The sequence below is a fragment of the Scomber japonicus genome, chromosome 9 (assembly GCF_027409825.1).
Source record: "Scomber japonicus isolate fScoJap1 chromosome 9, fScoJap1.pri, whole genome shotgun sequence".
Lineage (NCBI taxonomy): Eukaryota > Metazoa > Chordata > Actinopteri > Scombriformes > Scombridae > Scomber > Scomber japonicus.
Genome location: NC_070586.1, coordinates 2,369,728 through 2,387,105, shown reverse-complemented (window position 1 = coordinate 2,387,105; position 17,378 = coordinate 2,369,728). Strand labels below are relative to the sequence as shown.

At 41.3% G+C, this 17,378-nt stretch overlaps 1 protein-coding gene across 1 annotated transcript; it reads right to left on the bottom strand.

Moving 5' to 3' along the window:
* Positions 1-562: 562 nt before the first annotated feature.
* On the bottom strand, positions 563-4,957 carry LOC128364255 (heavy metal-binding protein HIP-like). Its single transcript, XM_053324792.1, has 7 exons — positions 4,718-4,957; positions 4,565-4,619; positions 4,161-4,223; positions 2,551-2,592; positions 1,918-1,980; positions 1,640-1,768; positions 563-1,003 (listed from the first exon to the last, which is right to left on the bottom strand). Exons 1-7 carry the CDS (start codon positions 4,955-4,957, stop codon positions 723-725), a joined length of 873 nt encoding a protein of 290 aa, XP_053180767.1. The 3' UTR covers positions 563-722.
* Positions 4,958-17,378: the final 12,421 nt, after the last annotated feature.

Genomic DNA, 17,378 nt, shown 5'->3' with positions numbered 1-17,378 from the left:
TTTTTTTCTATTTTTCTGAATAATTTTTTTTCTGTTTTTCTGAATATATTTTTTTTTCTGTTTATCTGAATTTTTTTTTCTATTTTTCTGAATAAGTTTTTTTTTCTATTTTTCTGAATATTTTTTTTTTCTGTTTTTCTGAGTAATTTTTGAATTTCTGGTTCAGTGTAATCTTAATTGTGACCTTATAAACAATAGTTTTGTAAAGTACGCGCTGTGCATCGCGCTGAGCACCTCAACTCCAGGCGGAGGAAAGATTCTCTTCTCTCAAGCTGAACCTCTCAAAGTAATTGCACCACCTTGGACAGTGACAAGGGTTTGGTGTCAGGAGGCTCTTGTGTAAGGCTTTGTATTTTCACCCTGCTTTTATAAGTGCCCGGTTTTTCTGTTTTTCTGACCAATTTTTTTTCTGTTTTTCTTTTTTCTGACAATTTTTTTTCCCGTTCTTCTTCAACTAATGAGTTCATAGATGGGATTTCAGTGTCTGATCTTTTTCTGTGTGTGTGTTGGTTTTCCCAGACTCAGGTTTAAATATCCCCAAATTAAAGTCAGAGACAAGCACTTTAACCTCATATTCATTCTTTTATTTCATATGTAGTTTGTTGCAGAGCAAAGTCAACACAGCAACAATGTGCATCCTTTCATATACACATGAATACTGTATGACTTGTTTATACACTATGCCAAACATTTGGGGGTAAATCAATTCTCATGTTTGAGTTTCACAGTGGAAAAAGCAGAAATCCGTTAAAGGTAGTATGATCATTAGTATTATCGAATACACTATAGCTGGCAGGTAAAACCAGGTAGACCACATCCCCCTTTTCCAGCTGAAGAACCAGTGAATTAGAAACACTTTCGTGGCTACTTGCACTGAAATTATAACTGAACAACACTCTCTTGTCATTGTGATAGAGATAAACACGCCTCCATACGCTACTCCGGGTATCCAGTGTAGTGAATGAGAAGTAGTAGGCTCCTCTGACTGGGGCTGTGAAGAGACCTGCAACAGAGGAGAAAATGAGTGAAACTTTTTCCTGCTGTTGAACTACCTCTTCTCTGAGCTCAGTACGCTGTTGCTTCTCAATACTTTGGTCAGGCTGCTGTAAGTGGGTTTGTCTAATCTGAAGGAATAGTTGTTCAGTGCTTTGTTAACATCACATTACTCAGAGACTGTATAGTCTGTAAAAGTTGAGAGCTCTCAGTTACACATTCAGTGAGTCAGTTTGCATCCCATAAGGTTTATAGAAAGTGATATAACAGAAAGATATAAGTGAGCACCTTAAAACAGAGCAAAAGCCTCTCAAAGCCTTTGCAGAACAAATCATTCTCTTGTGTTTTCTCTGTAACTCTGTAAATGTCATAAACGACAAACTCACTTCATCATGAGAACCTGATCAGTCACCACATGAAATGTAATTACATAACACAAAATCACACACATGACTCAATGCTGGCAAAGAACCAACGGCCTGGCTCAAACCCTCTGAGAGGACACAGAGAAACTCCATTAAAAGTGTTATGATGGACTGTAAAAGGTCAAATGGGTGTAATCTTAAAAGGGCCAATTCAAAGAGAAATGTCTCCTCCTCAGAAAGTGTGCAGCTGGAGCCATAGTGGAGGAAAAATAGATGAGTACCTGTAGTTGGACTGTAGACCTGACCAAAGTTGGTGATGACTTTACTGAACTTTAGTGTGATGTCAGTATTGAAGGGTCCAACTTGTCCACTGTCAGTGAGACCAAGTGAGAACGCCACCTTTGGTTGGTCTGTGTGGATGTGAGAAGATTCACATAGAGGAAAAAAATAGCTCCACTTATAAACAGCTGATGAACACATTGTTTGTATTGTGTCTCTTTTGGTGAATAGTATTCACAGAAACTGAAGTTACTCTTTAATAATGATAGAAACAGTTTACCTGCAATCTGTCTCTTGAGCTCCTCCACCTCGTTTTCACTGGCGTTCATTCTGGCCTCCAACACTGTCAACACATTTAACATTTTTATTTCAACCCTCATGTTGTCCTCGAGTCAAGGAAGGAAGGGAGGGGGGAAGAAGGAAGGAAAGGAGGGAGGGAGGAAGGATGGAAGGGAGGAAGAAGGAAGGAAGGAAAGGAGGGAGGGGGGAAGGATGGAAGGGAGGAAAGAAGGAAATAGGAAAGAAAAAAGGAAGGAAGGAAAGGAAGGAAGGGAGGAAAGGAAGGAAGGGAGGAAGGAAGGAAGGACAGACGGCAAAAAGGAAGGAAGGAATGAAAGAACAGTCAAAACAGATGGGGTCAATTTGACCCAGGAGGACGACAGGAAGGTTAAAGGAGATAATCTACATAACTGTGTAGCTAATAAACTAGCAGCTGTGTACTTTGCAGCTTACTGTTGTTTTTAATAATGATATAATCAGTTTACCTGCACTCTCTATCTTGAGCTGCTCCACCTCGTTGTCACTGGCGTTCATTCTGGCCTCCAACACTGTCAACACATTTAACATTAATATTATTGTGAAGTTTATAGTCAGCAGGTTTCAAGTTGTTAACATGATCACTATGGAGACTGACCTTTGCTCTTATCTTCACTCGCTGTTACTCTGGATTGAAGATCTGCAATAGAAGGCAAAATTAATAATCAGATTAATAATTGTTCAGCAGGCAGCAGTTTTTACATTTTATTAGTGCCACGGGTTCTAGCTCCGAGGCAACTATTACTCTTCTCCATACTTATTATTCTGCTTCTTCCGCCGTTTTTCGGTGCGTAACTCCTCCCGCAGCTTTGAGAAAACCCCGACAATATATACATCAAAACGTGCGGCTCGATCGGGGGAGGGGTGCTATGACTTTTGGTGTTGAAATTCCTATTTTTCCCAAAGTTATTCCCAAAAAAACGGAAGATTTCTCCATTGGAAATGAATGGGAATTTTTTGAAAAACACCCCAAATTTCAACTTTTTTCACCTTTTTTCAGAGTCACCTCGCTCTCTCATACGTTCACGTAGAAACGTGATTCAAACTTTAAAATGGAGGAAAACTTGTGCTCTCTGGAAAAATACCAAACTGTTTTTACATAAAATGTAAACTTTTCAAACTATGAGCAGTCAAACCAGGAGTGGAAATCACTTTTTCTTCAAAGTTAGAGTGGAAGCGGCAGTTAGCTAGAGTGAGAGAAGCAGAAAAAATAACTTAAATTTTTATTTTTAACTCGAGCTCACGGCCAAACCGTAAAAAGGAGACAAATAATTTTTTGTAAAAATGTAGACATGGGTGTTGGGATTCATAAAATGTGACTTTGACAGGCGGGGTCTGCACAAAATTTAAATGGGGGGGCCGAGACTGGCGGCAATCCCTGTCTCGCTCCCCACTAACCCTAATGTAATTGTGTGCTTTTTTCAAAAGAATCTCACTCTGTGTTCGCACTGAGCTTACTCGCTCATTTTAAGGAATATGTGAATAAAATAAACACTGTCAGAATCTGCCGGCTTCTGTGTCTCTCACGGTGTTTTCGGTTTTTGGACAGGAGTTACGGTTTTCTCACAGTTTGCAATTGTTCGGGACCTTGTCAGAAGCCAAATTCTTCAGAATTGTCAGAATTTTTTCCAAGCAGATTCTCAAATCGCCGTAGTAACCGCAGGCCCTTAGCAACCATAGGGCCTTAGCAACCTGTCGCTGGGCAGAAACTGAGCTACTTGTTTGTGATTGGCTAATTGCTGTGTCTGTTTTGCCAGTTAACTGAGCTAATTCATGTTTACTGAGGACACAATAAAAAGTTTTATTGTTTTGTATTGTAGTTATATGATTTGTGATGTATAAAAAGACTCAACATTTATCAATAGAAGATGAACAAAATGTACATAATATAATTTCATACAACCAAGTAATTTAAAATATAAAGTATAATAAAATCTACTCTCTAAATGATTTGAAGATTTACTTAATAATTTCATAACAGTGATGTTCCTGTCTGTGGAAAAAATGAAGTAGACTTCAATTAATAAGTTTAAATATTAAATTATTTATGCTTATATATGATTAAACATTCACTTAATATTTTCAGGAATGTTAAGTTGAGAATAAAGTACATTCATAAGGAAAAAATAAATCGTGTACTCGTCCCGGCAGTAGCCCCGTGGCACTCAAAATCTCCCTGGAATTTTCTAGTTGATTATTGTAGTTTACCTGTGTTCTCCATCTTGAGCTCCTCCATCACATCTTCACTGGTTTTCATTCTGGCCTTCAAAACTGTGAACACATTCAACATGTTTATTTTAAAGGAGATAATCTACATAACTGGAACTTGAAATATTTGTATGTATAGCTAATAAACTAGTAGCTGTGTATTTTTGCAGCTTACTGCTGTTTTTAATAATGATATAATCAGTTTACCTGCATTCTCTATCTTCAGCTTCATCACCTCGTTCTTGAGCTCCTCCACCTCGTTTTCACTGGTGGTCATTCTGGTCTCCAACACTGTCAACACATTTAACATTCATATCATTGTGAAGTATGTTTATGATCAGCATCAATGCTAGAATACAGTAAAATATATGAGTTTTTACATTGAATTGATTGTTGTAGTTTACCTGTGTTCTCTCTCTGGAGCTCCTTGACCTCATTTTCACTGGCTGTCAGTCTGGTCTGTATGGCTGGAATAAAAGCAGTAAATTACTCCTAAAAGTAATGTCTATGTGAACATTGCATGAATGTGTTGATCACTGTGTGAATGAACCTGTATTCTCCTGCTCCAGCTTCCTCAGCTCCACACTGTGTTCGATGGCCATGTCTCTCAGCTCCTTCAGCTCAGCCCAGATGTCAGGGGTGATGTTGGTCTGATCACTGGTTGATTTGACACCCAGGATCTCAGACTGAATCTCCGTCTGAGTGATGTCATTGCCCGTCAGCCCTCCACTCTCACCCTGAGCCCCCGTCCAGTACAGACAGAGCAGCAACGCCAGAAAAGATGCGGCACGCCTCATTGTGAAATATCACCTCTTTAGACAGCAAGATGCAGTCTGACACCACTCACTCAGTTCCCGTCTTTATATCCACGTAGAACAGGTCACTGAACTGCTGTATGAGAATTGAACAGCTGTCTTTGATAAGGAATGCAAAAATAGCACCAAACACTAAACTTAAAGCAAACAAGTTAGAATGATGTTCTTTCAAAATCATTGGTAGTGAACGCTTGTTGTGTAAAGAGATGATAAGAGCAAAGTCAGTCTTTTATTTTTTATGTGTTTGTTTCCCAGACTCAGGTTGTAAAGAGTCTGGGTCATGGTCAATCTGATGTGTATTTTTATGTGTTTTAAACAGGCGGGGAGTTCCTGTCCACTGAAAAGAAGCCAATGGAGAAGTAACTTAGAGCTGCCTTCTATCAAAAGGCCACCAGGGGGCGACCGTCTCTATACAAGTCAATGGAGAAGTGACTTAGAGCTGCATTCTATCAAAAGGCCACCAGGGGGCGACCGTCTCTATACAAGTCAATGGAGAATTCACCAACTTCTCACTTGATTTCTAACCTCAGTAAACGTTTTCAAAATGTGTTTATGGTCTCAATCGCTAGTTTAAAGCCTTCTTCAATGCAGTGTGATGTTTATTTAATGCTGCGTCATCATCAGATCATCATTTGAACTAATGAGTTGATAAATGGGATTTCAGTGTCTGATCTTTTTGTGTGTATGTGTTGGTTTTCCCAGACTCAGGTTTAAATATCCCCAAATTAAAGTCAGAGACAAGCACTTTAACCTCATATTCATTCTTTTATTTCATATGTAGTTTGTTGCAGAGCAAAGTCAACACAGCAACAATGTGCATCCTTTCATATACACATGAATACTGTATGACTTGTTTATACACTATGCCAAACATTTGGGGGTAAATCAATTCTCATGTTTGAGTCTCACAGTGGAAAAAGCAGAAATCCGTTAAAGGAAGTAAAATCCCTATCATCATCGAATACACTACAGCTGGCAGCTAAAACCAGGTAGACCACATCCCCCTTTTCCAGCTGAAGAACCAGTGAACTAGAAAGTCTGTTATGGCCAGTTCCATAATTGTAACCAGAATTCCACAACACTCTCTTGTCATTGTGATAGACATAAACATTCCTGAATACGTTACTCCGGATATCCACTGTAGTGAATGAGAAGTAGTAGGCTCCTCTGACTGGGGCTGTGAAGTGACCTGCAACAGAGGAGAAAATGAGTGAAGCTTTTTCCTGCTGTTGAACTACCTCTTCTCTGAGTTCAGTACGCTGTTGCTTCTCAATACTTTGGTCAGGCTGCTGTAAGTGGGTTTGTCTAATCTGAAGGAATAGTTGTTCAGTGCTTTGTTAACATCACATTACTCAGAGACTGTATAGTCTGTAAAAGTTGAGAGCTCTCAGTTACACATTCAGTGAGTCAGTTAGCATCCCATAAGGTTTATAGAAAGTGATATAACAGAGAGATATAAGTGAGCACCTTAAAACAGAGCAAAAGCCTCTCAAAGCCTTTGCAGAACAAATCATTCTCTTGTGTTTTCTCTGTAACTCTGTAAATGTCATAAACGACAAACTCACTTCATCATGAGAACCTGATCAGTCACCACATGAAATGTAATTACATAACACAAAATCACACACATGACTCAATGCTGGCAAAGAACCAACGTCCTGGCTCAAACCCTCTGAGAGGACACAGAGAAACTCCATTAAAAGTGTTATGATGGACTGTAAAAGGTCAAATAGGTGAAATCTTAAAAGGGCCAATTCAAAGAGAAATGTCTCCTCCTCAGAAAGTGTGCAGCTGGAGCCATAGTGGAGAAAAAATAGATGAGTACCTGTAGTTGGACTGTAGACCTGACCAAAGTTGGTGATGACTTTACTGAACTTGAGTGTGATGTCAGTATTGAAGGGTCCAACTTCTCCATCATCAGTGAGACCAAGTGAGAACGCCACCTTTGGTTGGTCTGTGTGGATGTGAGAAGATTCACATAGAGGAAAAAAATAGCTCCACTTATAAACAGCTGATGAACACATTGTTTGTATTGTGTCTCTTTTGGTGAATAGTATTCATAGAAACTGAAGTTACTCTTTAATAATGATAGAAACAGTTTACCTGCAATCTGTCTCTTGAGCTCCTCCACCTCGGTTTCACTGGCGTTCATTCTGGCCTCCAACACTGTCAACACATTCAACATTCATATTATAGTGAAGTTTATAGTCAGCAGGTTTCATGTTGTTAACATAATCACTATGGAGACTGACCTGTGGTCTTATCTTCACTCGCTGTTACTCTGGATTGAAGATCTGTAATAGAAGACACAATTAATAATCAGATTAATAATTGTTCAGCAGGCAGCAGTTTTTACATTTTATTGATTATTGCAGTTTACCTGTGTTCTCCATCTTGAGCTCCTCCATCACATCTTCACTGGTTTTCATTCTGGCCTTCAAAACTGTGAACACATTCAACATGTTTATTTTAAAGGAGATAATCTACATAACTGGAACTTGAAATATTTGTATGTGTAGCTAATAAACTAGTAGCTGTGTATTTCTGCAGCTTACTGCTGTTTTTAATAATGATATAATCAGTTTACCTTCATTCTCTATCTTCAGCTTCATCATCTCGTTTTCACTGGTGGTCATTCTGGTCTCCAACACTGTCGACACATTTAACATTAATATTATAGTGAAGTATGTTTATGGTCAGCATCAATGCTAGAATACAGTAAAAAATATAAGTTTTTACATTTAATTGATTGTTGTAGTTTACCTGTGTTCTCTCTCTGGAGCTCCTTGACCTCATTTTCACCGGCGTTGATTTTGGCCTCCAACACTGTCAACACATTTAAAGCTCATGACTAAAAGCTTTATTTTGAATCTTAGATATTCATCTCAGTAAACATCTTAAAGGAATGGTTATATTTATTTCTTGAGTTTAACAGGAAATAAAATCACAAACATAAATTAATTATATATTATTCAATAAAATATAAATATCTACCTGCATTCTTGCTTTCACTGGCTGTCAGTCTGGTCTGTATGCCTGGAATAAAAGCAGTAAATTACACCTAAAAGTAATGTCTATGTGAACATTGCATGAATGTGTTGATCACTGTGTGAATGAACCTGTATTGTCCTGCTCCAGCTTCCTCAGCTCCACTCTGTGTTCGATGGCCATGTCTCTCAGCTCCTTCAGCTCAGCCCAGATGTCAGGGGTGATGTTGGTCTGATCACTGGTTGATTTGACACCCAGGATCTCAGACTGAACCTCCGTCTGAGTGACATCATTCCCTGCCAGCCCTCCACTCTCACCCTGAGCCCCCGTCCAGTACAGACAGAGCAGCAACGCCAGAAAAGCTGCAGCACGCCTCATTGTGAAATATCACCTCTTTAGACAGCAAGATGCAGTCTGACACCACTCGGTCAGTTCCCGTCTTTATATCCATGTAGAACAGGTCACTGAACTGCTGTATGAGAATTGAACAGCTGTCTTTGATAAGGAATGCAAAAATAGCACCAAAGATCCTTCAACACTAAAAGCAAACAACAAGTTAGAATGATGTTCTTTCCAAATCATTGGTAGTGAATGTTTGTCGTGTAAACAGATGATAAGAGCAAAGTCAGTCTTTTATTTTTCATGTGTTTGTTTCCCAGACTCAGGTTGTAAAGAGTCTGGGTCATGTCTGATGTGTATTTTTATGTGTTTTAAAGCATTTATTGCAAAACCACAAAACAAAAACTGTAGTCATAAACTATAAAACCTTAATATCCTTAGCATGTATATATACTTCAATTCATGCCAAGGCTACAAGGAGCTAATACTGGCCAATACGTCAGCTCAGCCGATTTGTTCAAACTCAAATTCAAACTCCATCATATGAAACAGGAAACCTGACTGAACATGATTTGTTACTGTGGCGAGCTCATGTGGAAGAAGGTGAACTGATATACAACTCCTGCGTCTCTTACACCACACGACCACAGGAGGTGCTATTTATTTAACACCAGAATTAACATCAACAGTACATGAATACTGGCCAGAGGTAATTAAACACACCATGAGACTCAGTCGTGGTGGCTACACTGCTAATTACAGTTAACATCAAACTTAACACTATGTATGGCCATATAACCTGGAAACTCACATAACACAATTAAACCATGCACACAACATCACTAAAACATGGCTTTCCTTTCAAACATTAACAGTCCCATGAGCCTTTGAGCTCAAACCAGAGAACCAACTCAAATTGTCCCAATCAGAGTGACCACTCCCCCCTCTGGTTGCTACATAGCCCCCACCTGAGGGGTCAGCCGTCCTCGGCAACCCCATCACTCAACACAAAGTCTTTCAAATGTCCAGGCTGCTGCCGCTGGCGAGCGGGCCGTCTGGGGCTCGAAGGGGGAGCAACTTGAGGAGAGGCACCCTAATCGGCCTGTGGGAGGCTGCTACTGTCCCCCTCTCCAACTGAAAGCGGGGCAAAGGGGTCGGTAAGGTGAGAGTCTGTCCCAGTGCAGCACCACCTTGCGCCCCCGATCGGGCATGCGCACCCGGTACACCACCTCAGACAATCGATCCAAGACCTCGGCGGGCCCTTGCCAGTGGCTGCGGAGCTTGGGGGAAACCCCCTTCTTGCGGACAGGACAATAGATCCATACCTTGCCCCCTGGTACGAAGGCCTGCCCCTGGCATCATGTATCATAGGCCCTCTTCTGCCGTACCCCAGAGTTGGCCTGGGCCTGGCGAGTGTAGTCATGGACCACCTGAAGACCACCTGCAGGTTCAAATAGAGGACAGGCAAACTCCAATGTTAGTAGATACTGGAGCCGTATACACATGCGTGAGTAACGAATATGCCACCCACCTCCCCATGTCAGGCAAATTTGTCAAGACAGTAGGATTTTCGGGATTAAAGCAGCTAACCCCAACAACAGCTCCAGTACGCATAGTCACAGAAGGAGGAGAAATTCAAAATCCAATTCTGGTCTCAAATCAAACCCCAATTAATCTATTGGGAAGGGATGCACTATGCAAATTGAAGGTAAAAATCTGGTGCACTCCACAAGGAGTGTACATTGACACATCTGGATTGGATTTCCAAATGCATGTGCAAGCACACTGTGCAAAAGTCTACTGGCTGGGAGATCTTACCGAGCCAGTACAGAAAACATTTAGTGAATGGGAAAAATACATCTGAGGCCAAATTCCAAAAGCGACCAAACCTTTCTCTGACTATCACTCTACGATGTTCTATGACGCATCGTGCAGCAAAATCTTTGAGGAAAAATGGGACGAAAAGACAAAGGACATGCGCGTTGATATAAAATCAAAACACATAATAATTGGGCCAAAAGGGGCAGCCATGAGTGTCGAACCAAACCCATTTATCACTGAATGGTACAATGTGCCAGAATCCACACCGCATATTACCTTATTGGTAAATGAAAAATGCGAATCAAAAGACTTAGGAATCATGATGAAAATTGCAACACAGTCTAATTGGGAAAAAACTGACAACCCATCCATTCTCACATCCGAAGACAAAACCATCATCAAAATCGAATGCACCGCAGAAATGACAGCTGTGCCACAGGTAATTACCACCCCAATAATGTCTAAAACAGAAAACACTGAATCTGACCACGACGATGAACTAATAAAAGACATGCTACGCCAAATCCCTGACCATTTATGGTCGACACATGAAACAGACGTGGGATTGGTAAAAACAGCGAATCCAGTGAGGATTGATTTGAAACCAAACGTTAATCTGCCTAACCGACCACAATATCCATTGAAATCCGAAGCAGTCGAGGGAATTAGCAAAACTATTGAGGGATTGGCAGGAGTATTAGTTGAAACACAAAGTCCGTGCAACACACCCATTTTTCCAGTGTTAAAAGCAGACAAATCAAAATATCGACTAGTGCATGACTTGAGAGCAATAAATGAAGTCATACAAGACTGGCCTGGTGATGTGCCAAACCCTCAGACAATCCTCACAAACTTGCCAGCCAATGCAAAATTCTTCACGGTAATTGACTTGTGTTCTGCATTCTTCAGCATTCCATTAGCCGAGGAGTCACAATATTTATTTGCATTCACATACAAGGGCAGTAAATTGATGTACACGAGAATTCCACAAGGTCTGAAACACGGTCCACACGTGTTTAACCAGGTTCCCAAACAGACCCTAGAAGGGATTGAGATTAGCAGTACGTTGATCCAATATGTTGATGATTTACTGATCGCTGCAAACACACTGGAGGAGTGTCGCCAAGACTCTGTCAAGGTGCTAAAGCGTTTAGCAGAAGGGGGGCACAAAGTCTCCAAGAAAAAATTTCAGTACTGTAAACCACAAGTTGAATACTTGGGGAGAACGATTTCCGAAGGAACAATCGCAATATCTCCCTCCCAATTAGAGGGAATGAGCAAAGCGCCACGCCCAAGAACAGTAAAACAAATGATGACATTCTTGAGACTCACCGGATATAGTTCTGATTGGATTGAGAACTATGCAGAAAAGACAGCTCCCTTAAGAAATCTCATCAAGGAGACAGGGACGCAGTTACTAAAAGCTCCATTGAAATGGACAAACAAGGCCACAGTGGCGTTTGAAACCATAAAACAAGAAATGCAGAGTGCACCTGCTCTGGCGACACCAAATTATGACAAGCCATTTTTGCTATATGTCTCGAACAGACAAGACATGTATGCATCAGCAAAATTAATGCAGGAGACATGCAGCGGCCGCCAGAAACAACCAATCGCATACTACAGCACAAAGCTGGACAATGTAGTACAAGGCTGGCCACCTTGTTATCAGGGCCTTGCCGCAGTGCAATATGCATACCAAAAAGCCGCCACCATAACGATGGGATATCCAGTCACAATTCTAACCCATCACAAAATATCAGAGTTGATAAACCATGGGAAGTTTGTAATAACGCAAGCCAGGTGTCTGCAGTACACACCACTGCTAACGTATCCTGACATAACGATAAAAAAGTGCACGACAACCAACCCAGCAAACATCGTCCCATTCGAAGATGAAGGCGAGCCACATGAGTGTATTGCGGAAACAATGAAGTACACCAAGTTAGGACCAGACCTAGAGTCAGTTCCACTACCCCATGCAGACGTAATATTCTTTGTAGATGGCTCCTGTTTCAGAGATCATTTGGGAAATCATGCCGGTTATGCGGTAGTGAGACAGGTTGGTGATGAGTTTGAGACAGAAAAAGCAGAGAATTGTAACCAACCATGTTCAGCCCAGTTGGCCGAGTTGAGAGCGCTGACAGAGGCGTGTCAACTGGCAACAGGGAGAGTAGCCAACATCTACACAGATTCCGCGTATGCTCACAGTGTTTGTCATCTGTTTGGAGCATTGTGGAAGCAGAGAGGGTTCAGGAAATCAGATGGAGCACCTATACAACATGAGAAACAGATAAATGAGTTGATCACAGCGATGATGCAACCGAAAGAGCTTGCAACCATCAAATGCCAAGCACACCGAAAGGGAAATGATGCAGTAATAAGAGGCAACAACGCCACAGATGAAGCTGCGAAAGCAGCCTCTAAGTGTCAAAAAGCAATCCTAGCACCAGTAGTGTCAATAGAGCCTATGGCTACACCAGAAGACATTATACTGATACAGAAAGAAGCAAATCCAGCCGAACAAAACCTATGGCTCAAGAGAGGGGCCACTCAAGACAAGAACGGTCTTTGGAGGTCCCATGAAGGACTTATTGTTGTGCCAGTGACTTTGCTAACCATTCTGATTTCAGAAGCCCACAGCATAGCGCATTGTGGAAGAGGGGAAGTGTTAAAGAAAATAGGGAAGCAAGGTTATTGGTCCCCATTTATGCAAGCAATGGTTGAAGAAGTACTGAACCAATGTGAAATTTGTGCCGAAAACAATGTTCGAAAGGGGGTGAAAACACCTATTGGACACATCCCCGTCCCAGAAGGTCCATTTAAACACATCGTCATGGACTATGTAGACATGATAAAACCAATACATGGGAAGAGATACATGCTGGTGGTAATCGATCGCTTTAGCCGATGGGTCGAAGCAACACCTTCCAAAACTCTAGGAGCAGACACTGTAATCAAGTTTCTCACCAGAGAGGTGATACCACGATTTGGCATTCCATCAGAAATTAGTTGAGACAACGGTTCTGCATTTGTTCAAAAAGTAGTGAAAGGAGTCTTGCAGTATCTGAGAATCAAACAGAGACTCGGAAGTGTGTATCACCCAGCCAGCCAGGGTATCGTTGAAAGAATCAACTGAACCCTGAAAGCAAAAATCAGTAAGATCTGTGCTAGTACAAAGCTTAACTGGGTGGATGCATTGCCACTCGCACTAATGAGCTATCGCATGCAAACTCACAGAAGCATGCATCTAACACCGCATGAAATGCTAATAGGGCGGGCTATGCCCTGTCCACACCTGAGAAATGCTTTCAAGGGACCAAACCTTGAACAACTGCAAATTGAAATGTCTGACTATATGAACCAATTAACTGCCATCCATAGATCTATATACTTGCAAAAAGCAAAGGAGCCAAAGAACCAGGTGGTCGAGAGACAGGTGGTACCAGGCGATCAGGTGTACATAAAGGTCTTCCGAAGGAAGTGGCACGAGCCAAGGAGGGAAGGGCCATACACCGTGGTGAGAGCAACTCCGACTCCGAGCACGTCGTGCTCCAGGAAGCACGACGTGGTATCATCGTGGAACCATTGCACCAAAGTCCAGCAAGAGACAAAGGGCAGTATAAAACTGAAAAACAATGACGAAAATGATGTGGTTATTTGCGAGAGTAATGTGCAGCCTAGTGTTGCAATCACCAGGCAACCTGGGGACGAAGGAAACTGCACCAGGGAGCCAAAGCCAGACTCTGGAGATATGGCCAAATAAACATCTACTGGAGTTACAGCCGCTCCGGGAGACAACACACGACCATGTCCAAGATAAGTATGATGCAACCACAAAATTCCCAATCCACACTGTGTTGAAACCCATGCCAACATTTTCAGACAATACTCACTATGTCCACGAGCCAGATAGGCAGGGGCAGGTTAATAAACGAGAGGAAAGAGCTATCCAAGCTATGTGGAAGTGGATCGGAATAGTACCCATTCTTGAGGAGGTAAGAGTAGGTGGAGTATTATGTAAAATAAAAACAGGGGAAGAGGAACTAGTAATGGCAGATCAATCTTGTCAAATAAAAAGCGTAACAGGGACCCAAGAACTTAGCATTGAAGTAAATTTGGGTAGAGAGAGAAGCCCCAATGATGAGTATTTTGCAAGGGTGTTTGGAGAGAATGAGGGAAATACTTCAAGCTTTAAGGTACAGGTTAAATTAGAACGGGCGAACAGCCTGGATCCAGAAGACATAAAAGAAGCTCCGCTAGTGGGTGAAGTGGTGGGAGACAAGGTAAAGTTACAAATCCCAAATCAGCACGTGACTGCCACCATTACACAACAAACAATCAGAATATTGGAATTTGATTTGCCAAATCGAGAAGAGAATGTACTTTGTGGACACACTCCCAAACAGGGGAGTCTGCGTGGGGAGTTGTTGAGTGTGAAGTAGTGGTGAGAGCTGAATCAGGCAGTTGGTATATTGAGCTAAATAAACAAGTACTTGAGCCCAACATGACCTATTCGTTAGAAATGGTTACAATGATAAATGGAGAGCAATCCCGGAGGAATGTCCCCTGGAATATAAACCTCTTAGCGAAAGTAGACCTCACAATAACCACCACAGCTAAAGCTATAACAGTCAAACCAGGGATCATAGAACCAAATATTAAATTTGATCCAAGAACAGGGAAGCCAGTAGAGGAAGGAGAAAAGCTGAGGAAATATATTCCATCCCAGAAGAGTCAGTGACGAACTACACAGACAGAAGAGACAGATAACATCAGATGAACAAATCTATCTCAATAAAATAGGACTACCTACAGGTATCCCAGAGGAGTTCAAGGCTCAAAACGAAGTCAGAGCAGCACCGGAGTCTATACTCCCATGGATAACAATTAATAAAAATGTGAACTGGATCAATTACATTTATTACAACCAACATAGATACGTTAACTACACCACTGAAGTCCTTAAGCTGCTAGGTCAACAACTGCATGAAACTAGCGCCATGGCATGGCAGAATAGACAAGTACTAAATTGGATGTTAGCAGAAAAAGGGGGAGTGTGTAAAATGTTTGGGACGTTATGTTGCACATATATTTCAAATAACACTGCAGCCGACGGAACATTTTCTGTTGCAATGAAAAAGCTTGAAATGTTAAAATCTGAGATGACTGACAATGCTGGTAAGGGTGGAAGCATTAAGTGGGATGGGCTAGAAAACAGTTTTGGAAAAGGGGGAGCCGTTTTGGCTAAAATAGGGATAAGTACCCTGATAGTACTGATTCTGGTTTTCTTATTGACATGTTGCATCATGCCTATCCTGAAGAGATGGTGTATGAGAGCTATGGACGAGAGACTGAACCTTGCAGCGGACATGCATGGAGCAAAAATGCTAAGTATGTTGCCTCCTGAACAACTTGTGCGCAGAATCCTTCTGACGCAAAGGGGGGAGGGAATACCGGACTTATTCCCAACTCCTGACCACATGAAGGACAAAGACAGTTCGGATGAGGAGGATGAACCGTGAGGTAAAATGAGGGAAATGAACAATAGCTGATGTACTCTTTGGATGGAAAAGAGATACACTATAACCACATACCACACATATAACAAGAGACTATGATCAGAATACAATATCTTTGTCATTATGTCATGTAATCAACTGTGTGTGATTTGTGTTCTGTATCCCATATTCATTTTTGCATTTTTGAGTTGTATTTGGTATATTGAATGTGTGCCTTGGGTTGCAATATAACAAAGTGAGCTCTGCGACCCCACTAAAATCTAAATGGACTCATGTTACAGTTCAGTCTGAAGTTATGTTGCTAATTCATTAATAGCATATTTGAACATCTGTCAGAAGTCCAATAATTTGGAATATGCTGCCTGGTGGGACGGGAGCGATGGAGGAATTTTCCTGAACTCAACAGCCAATAAGGTTTTTCGCCTTCATCATGAGGGACAGATGTTGAAATATGTTCCAGTATTGTATGTGTGCCATATTGTCATGTTAAGCCATATATCACTATACTTCATATATGTGCTTCATACGTGTATCATGTTCATGTAAGGAAATTCACAACATATATCCATGAGAGTGAGGAACACCGGCTGTACTCACATTATCATATATCCATTATATCCACACCTATATAGACACATTTATCATACATAATCTCAGCGAACATTTATGATAAAATCATAAAGAGGAGGGACTATGTAGCGGCAGATACTGCATGTGTGTGTATCAGAGAGGAGAACGAGGAAAACACCAGTAGAGGCGAAAGGTCAGTAGATTGCCCAACATTGCTCAACAGGCCTTACCTTATCAACTCCTTATAAGGAGTTGTTTTTCACCATATCTAATATTCCCAGGGTAATCTGGCTACCACCATTTAAGAATAGACTTCCAGGAACTGAATATTAGCCTGAACATGCCAGGTCAACTTCACCTGGTGCACAAACACAATGACGCACGACACCACACGCAACCAATGGTATAAAGGGTCTGTAAGGGGCGTGCCTCGGGGCTGTTTGTACCTGTTGCTGAATAAAGATCCCAGTTGGCTGTTCGACGACTTCTGTTCTCCGTCTCATATTTTAAGATTACTGAGTTTAGGTAATCCATCAAAGTTACGATAGAGCCAGGCTTCTTCCATTTCTCCAACTCCTCTAAAGAACAGCAGTTCAACTCCACAGCACCAGATCAGTACTCATCAACAGCTACAGCACCAGATCAGTACTCATCAACAGCTACAGCACCAGATCAGTACTCATCAACAGCGACAGCATCTCATTTTCTTTTTAGAGATCTATGTGCATAAAAGGATCTTGCCCTCAGTCACTCTGTCTTCTCTTCTATTACGTTTATCACAAGATAGGTCTATCTATGTCTTCCTTTTCTGTTGTATTCATTTTATTAACAGGTTAGACTTTCATAAATAAATGAAACAGTCGGCTTATTATAAAACATATGCTGACAATGACTCATTACACCCTCCTCCCACACACAGGGTTTGCATCGTTGTCCTCAGGTTATCCATCAGATGATTTGTGGTTACACCATTTGACATTTTCAGGAGCATTCAGTCTGACTGTTGGTAAAAAAAATGGCTCAAATTAAATATAATAGCAATAATAATGAGGTATTTGGTTTCCTGTCTCTGTGTGTGTGTGTGTCTGAGCAGGAAGAAGAAGAGGGGGAAGAGGAGGAGGAAGAGGGGGGAGTAGTCCGGAAAAACCCTCTGAATTTTTTTT

Bases quoted from the DNA above. Each gene is read 5' to 3' on its own strand.
- LOC128364255 (XM_053324792.1), bottom strand. From the start codon at position 4,957: ATGAGGCGTGCCGCATCTTTTCTGGCGTTGCTGCTCTGTCTGTACTGG. The intron at 1,981-2,550 runs GTCAGTCTCCAT...ATGTGTTGACAG, and splicing joins GAGTGAAGATAAGAGCAAAG to TGTTGGAGGCCAGAATGAAC. The intron at 1,004-1,639 runs GTACTCATCTAT...CCTCTGTTGCAG, and splicing joins GGTCTACAGTCCAACTACAG to GTCTCTTCACAGCCCCAGTC.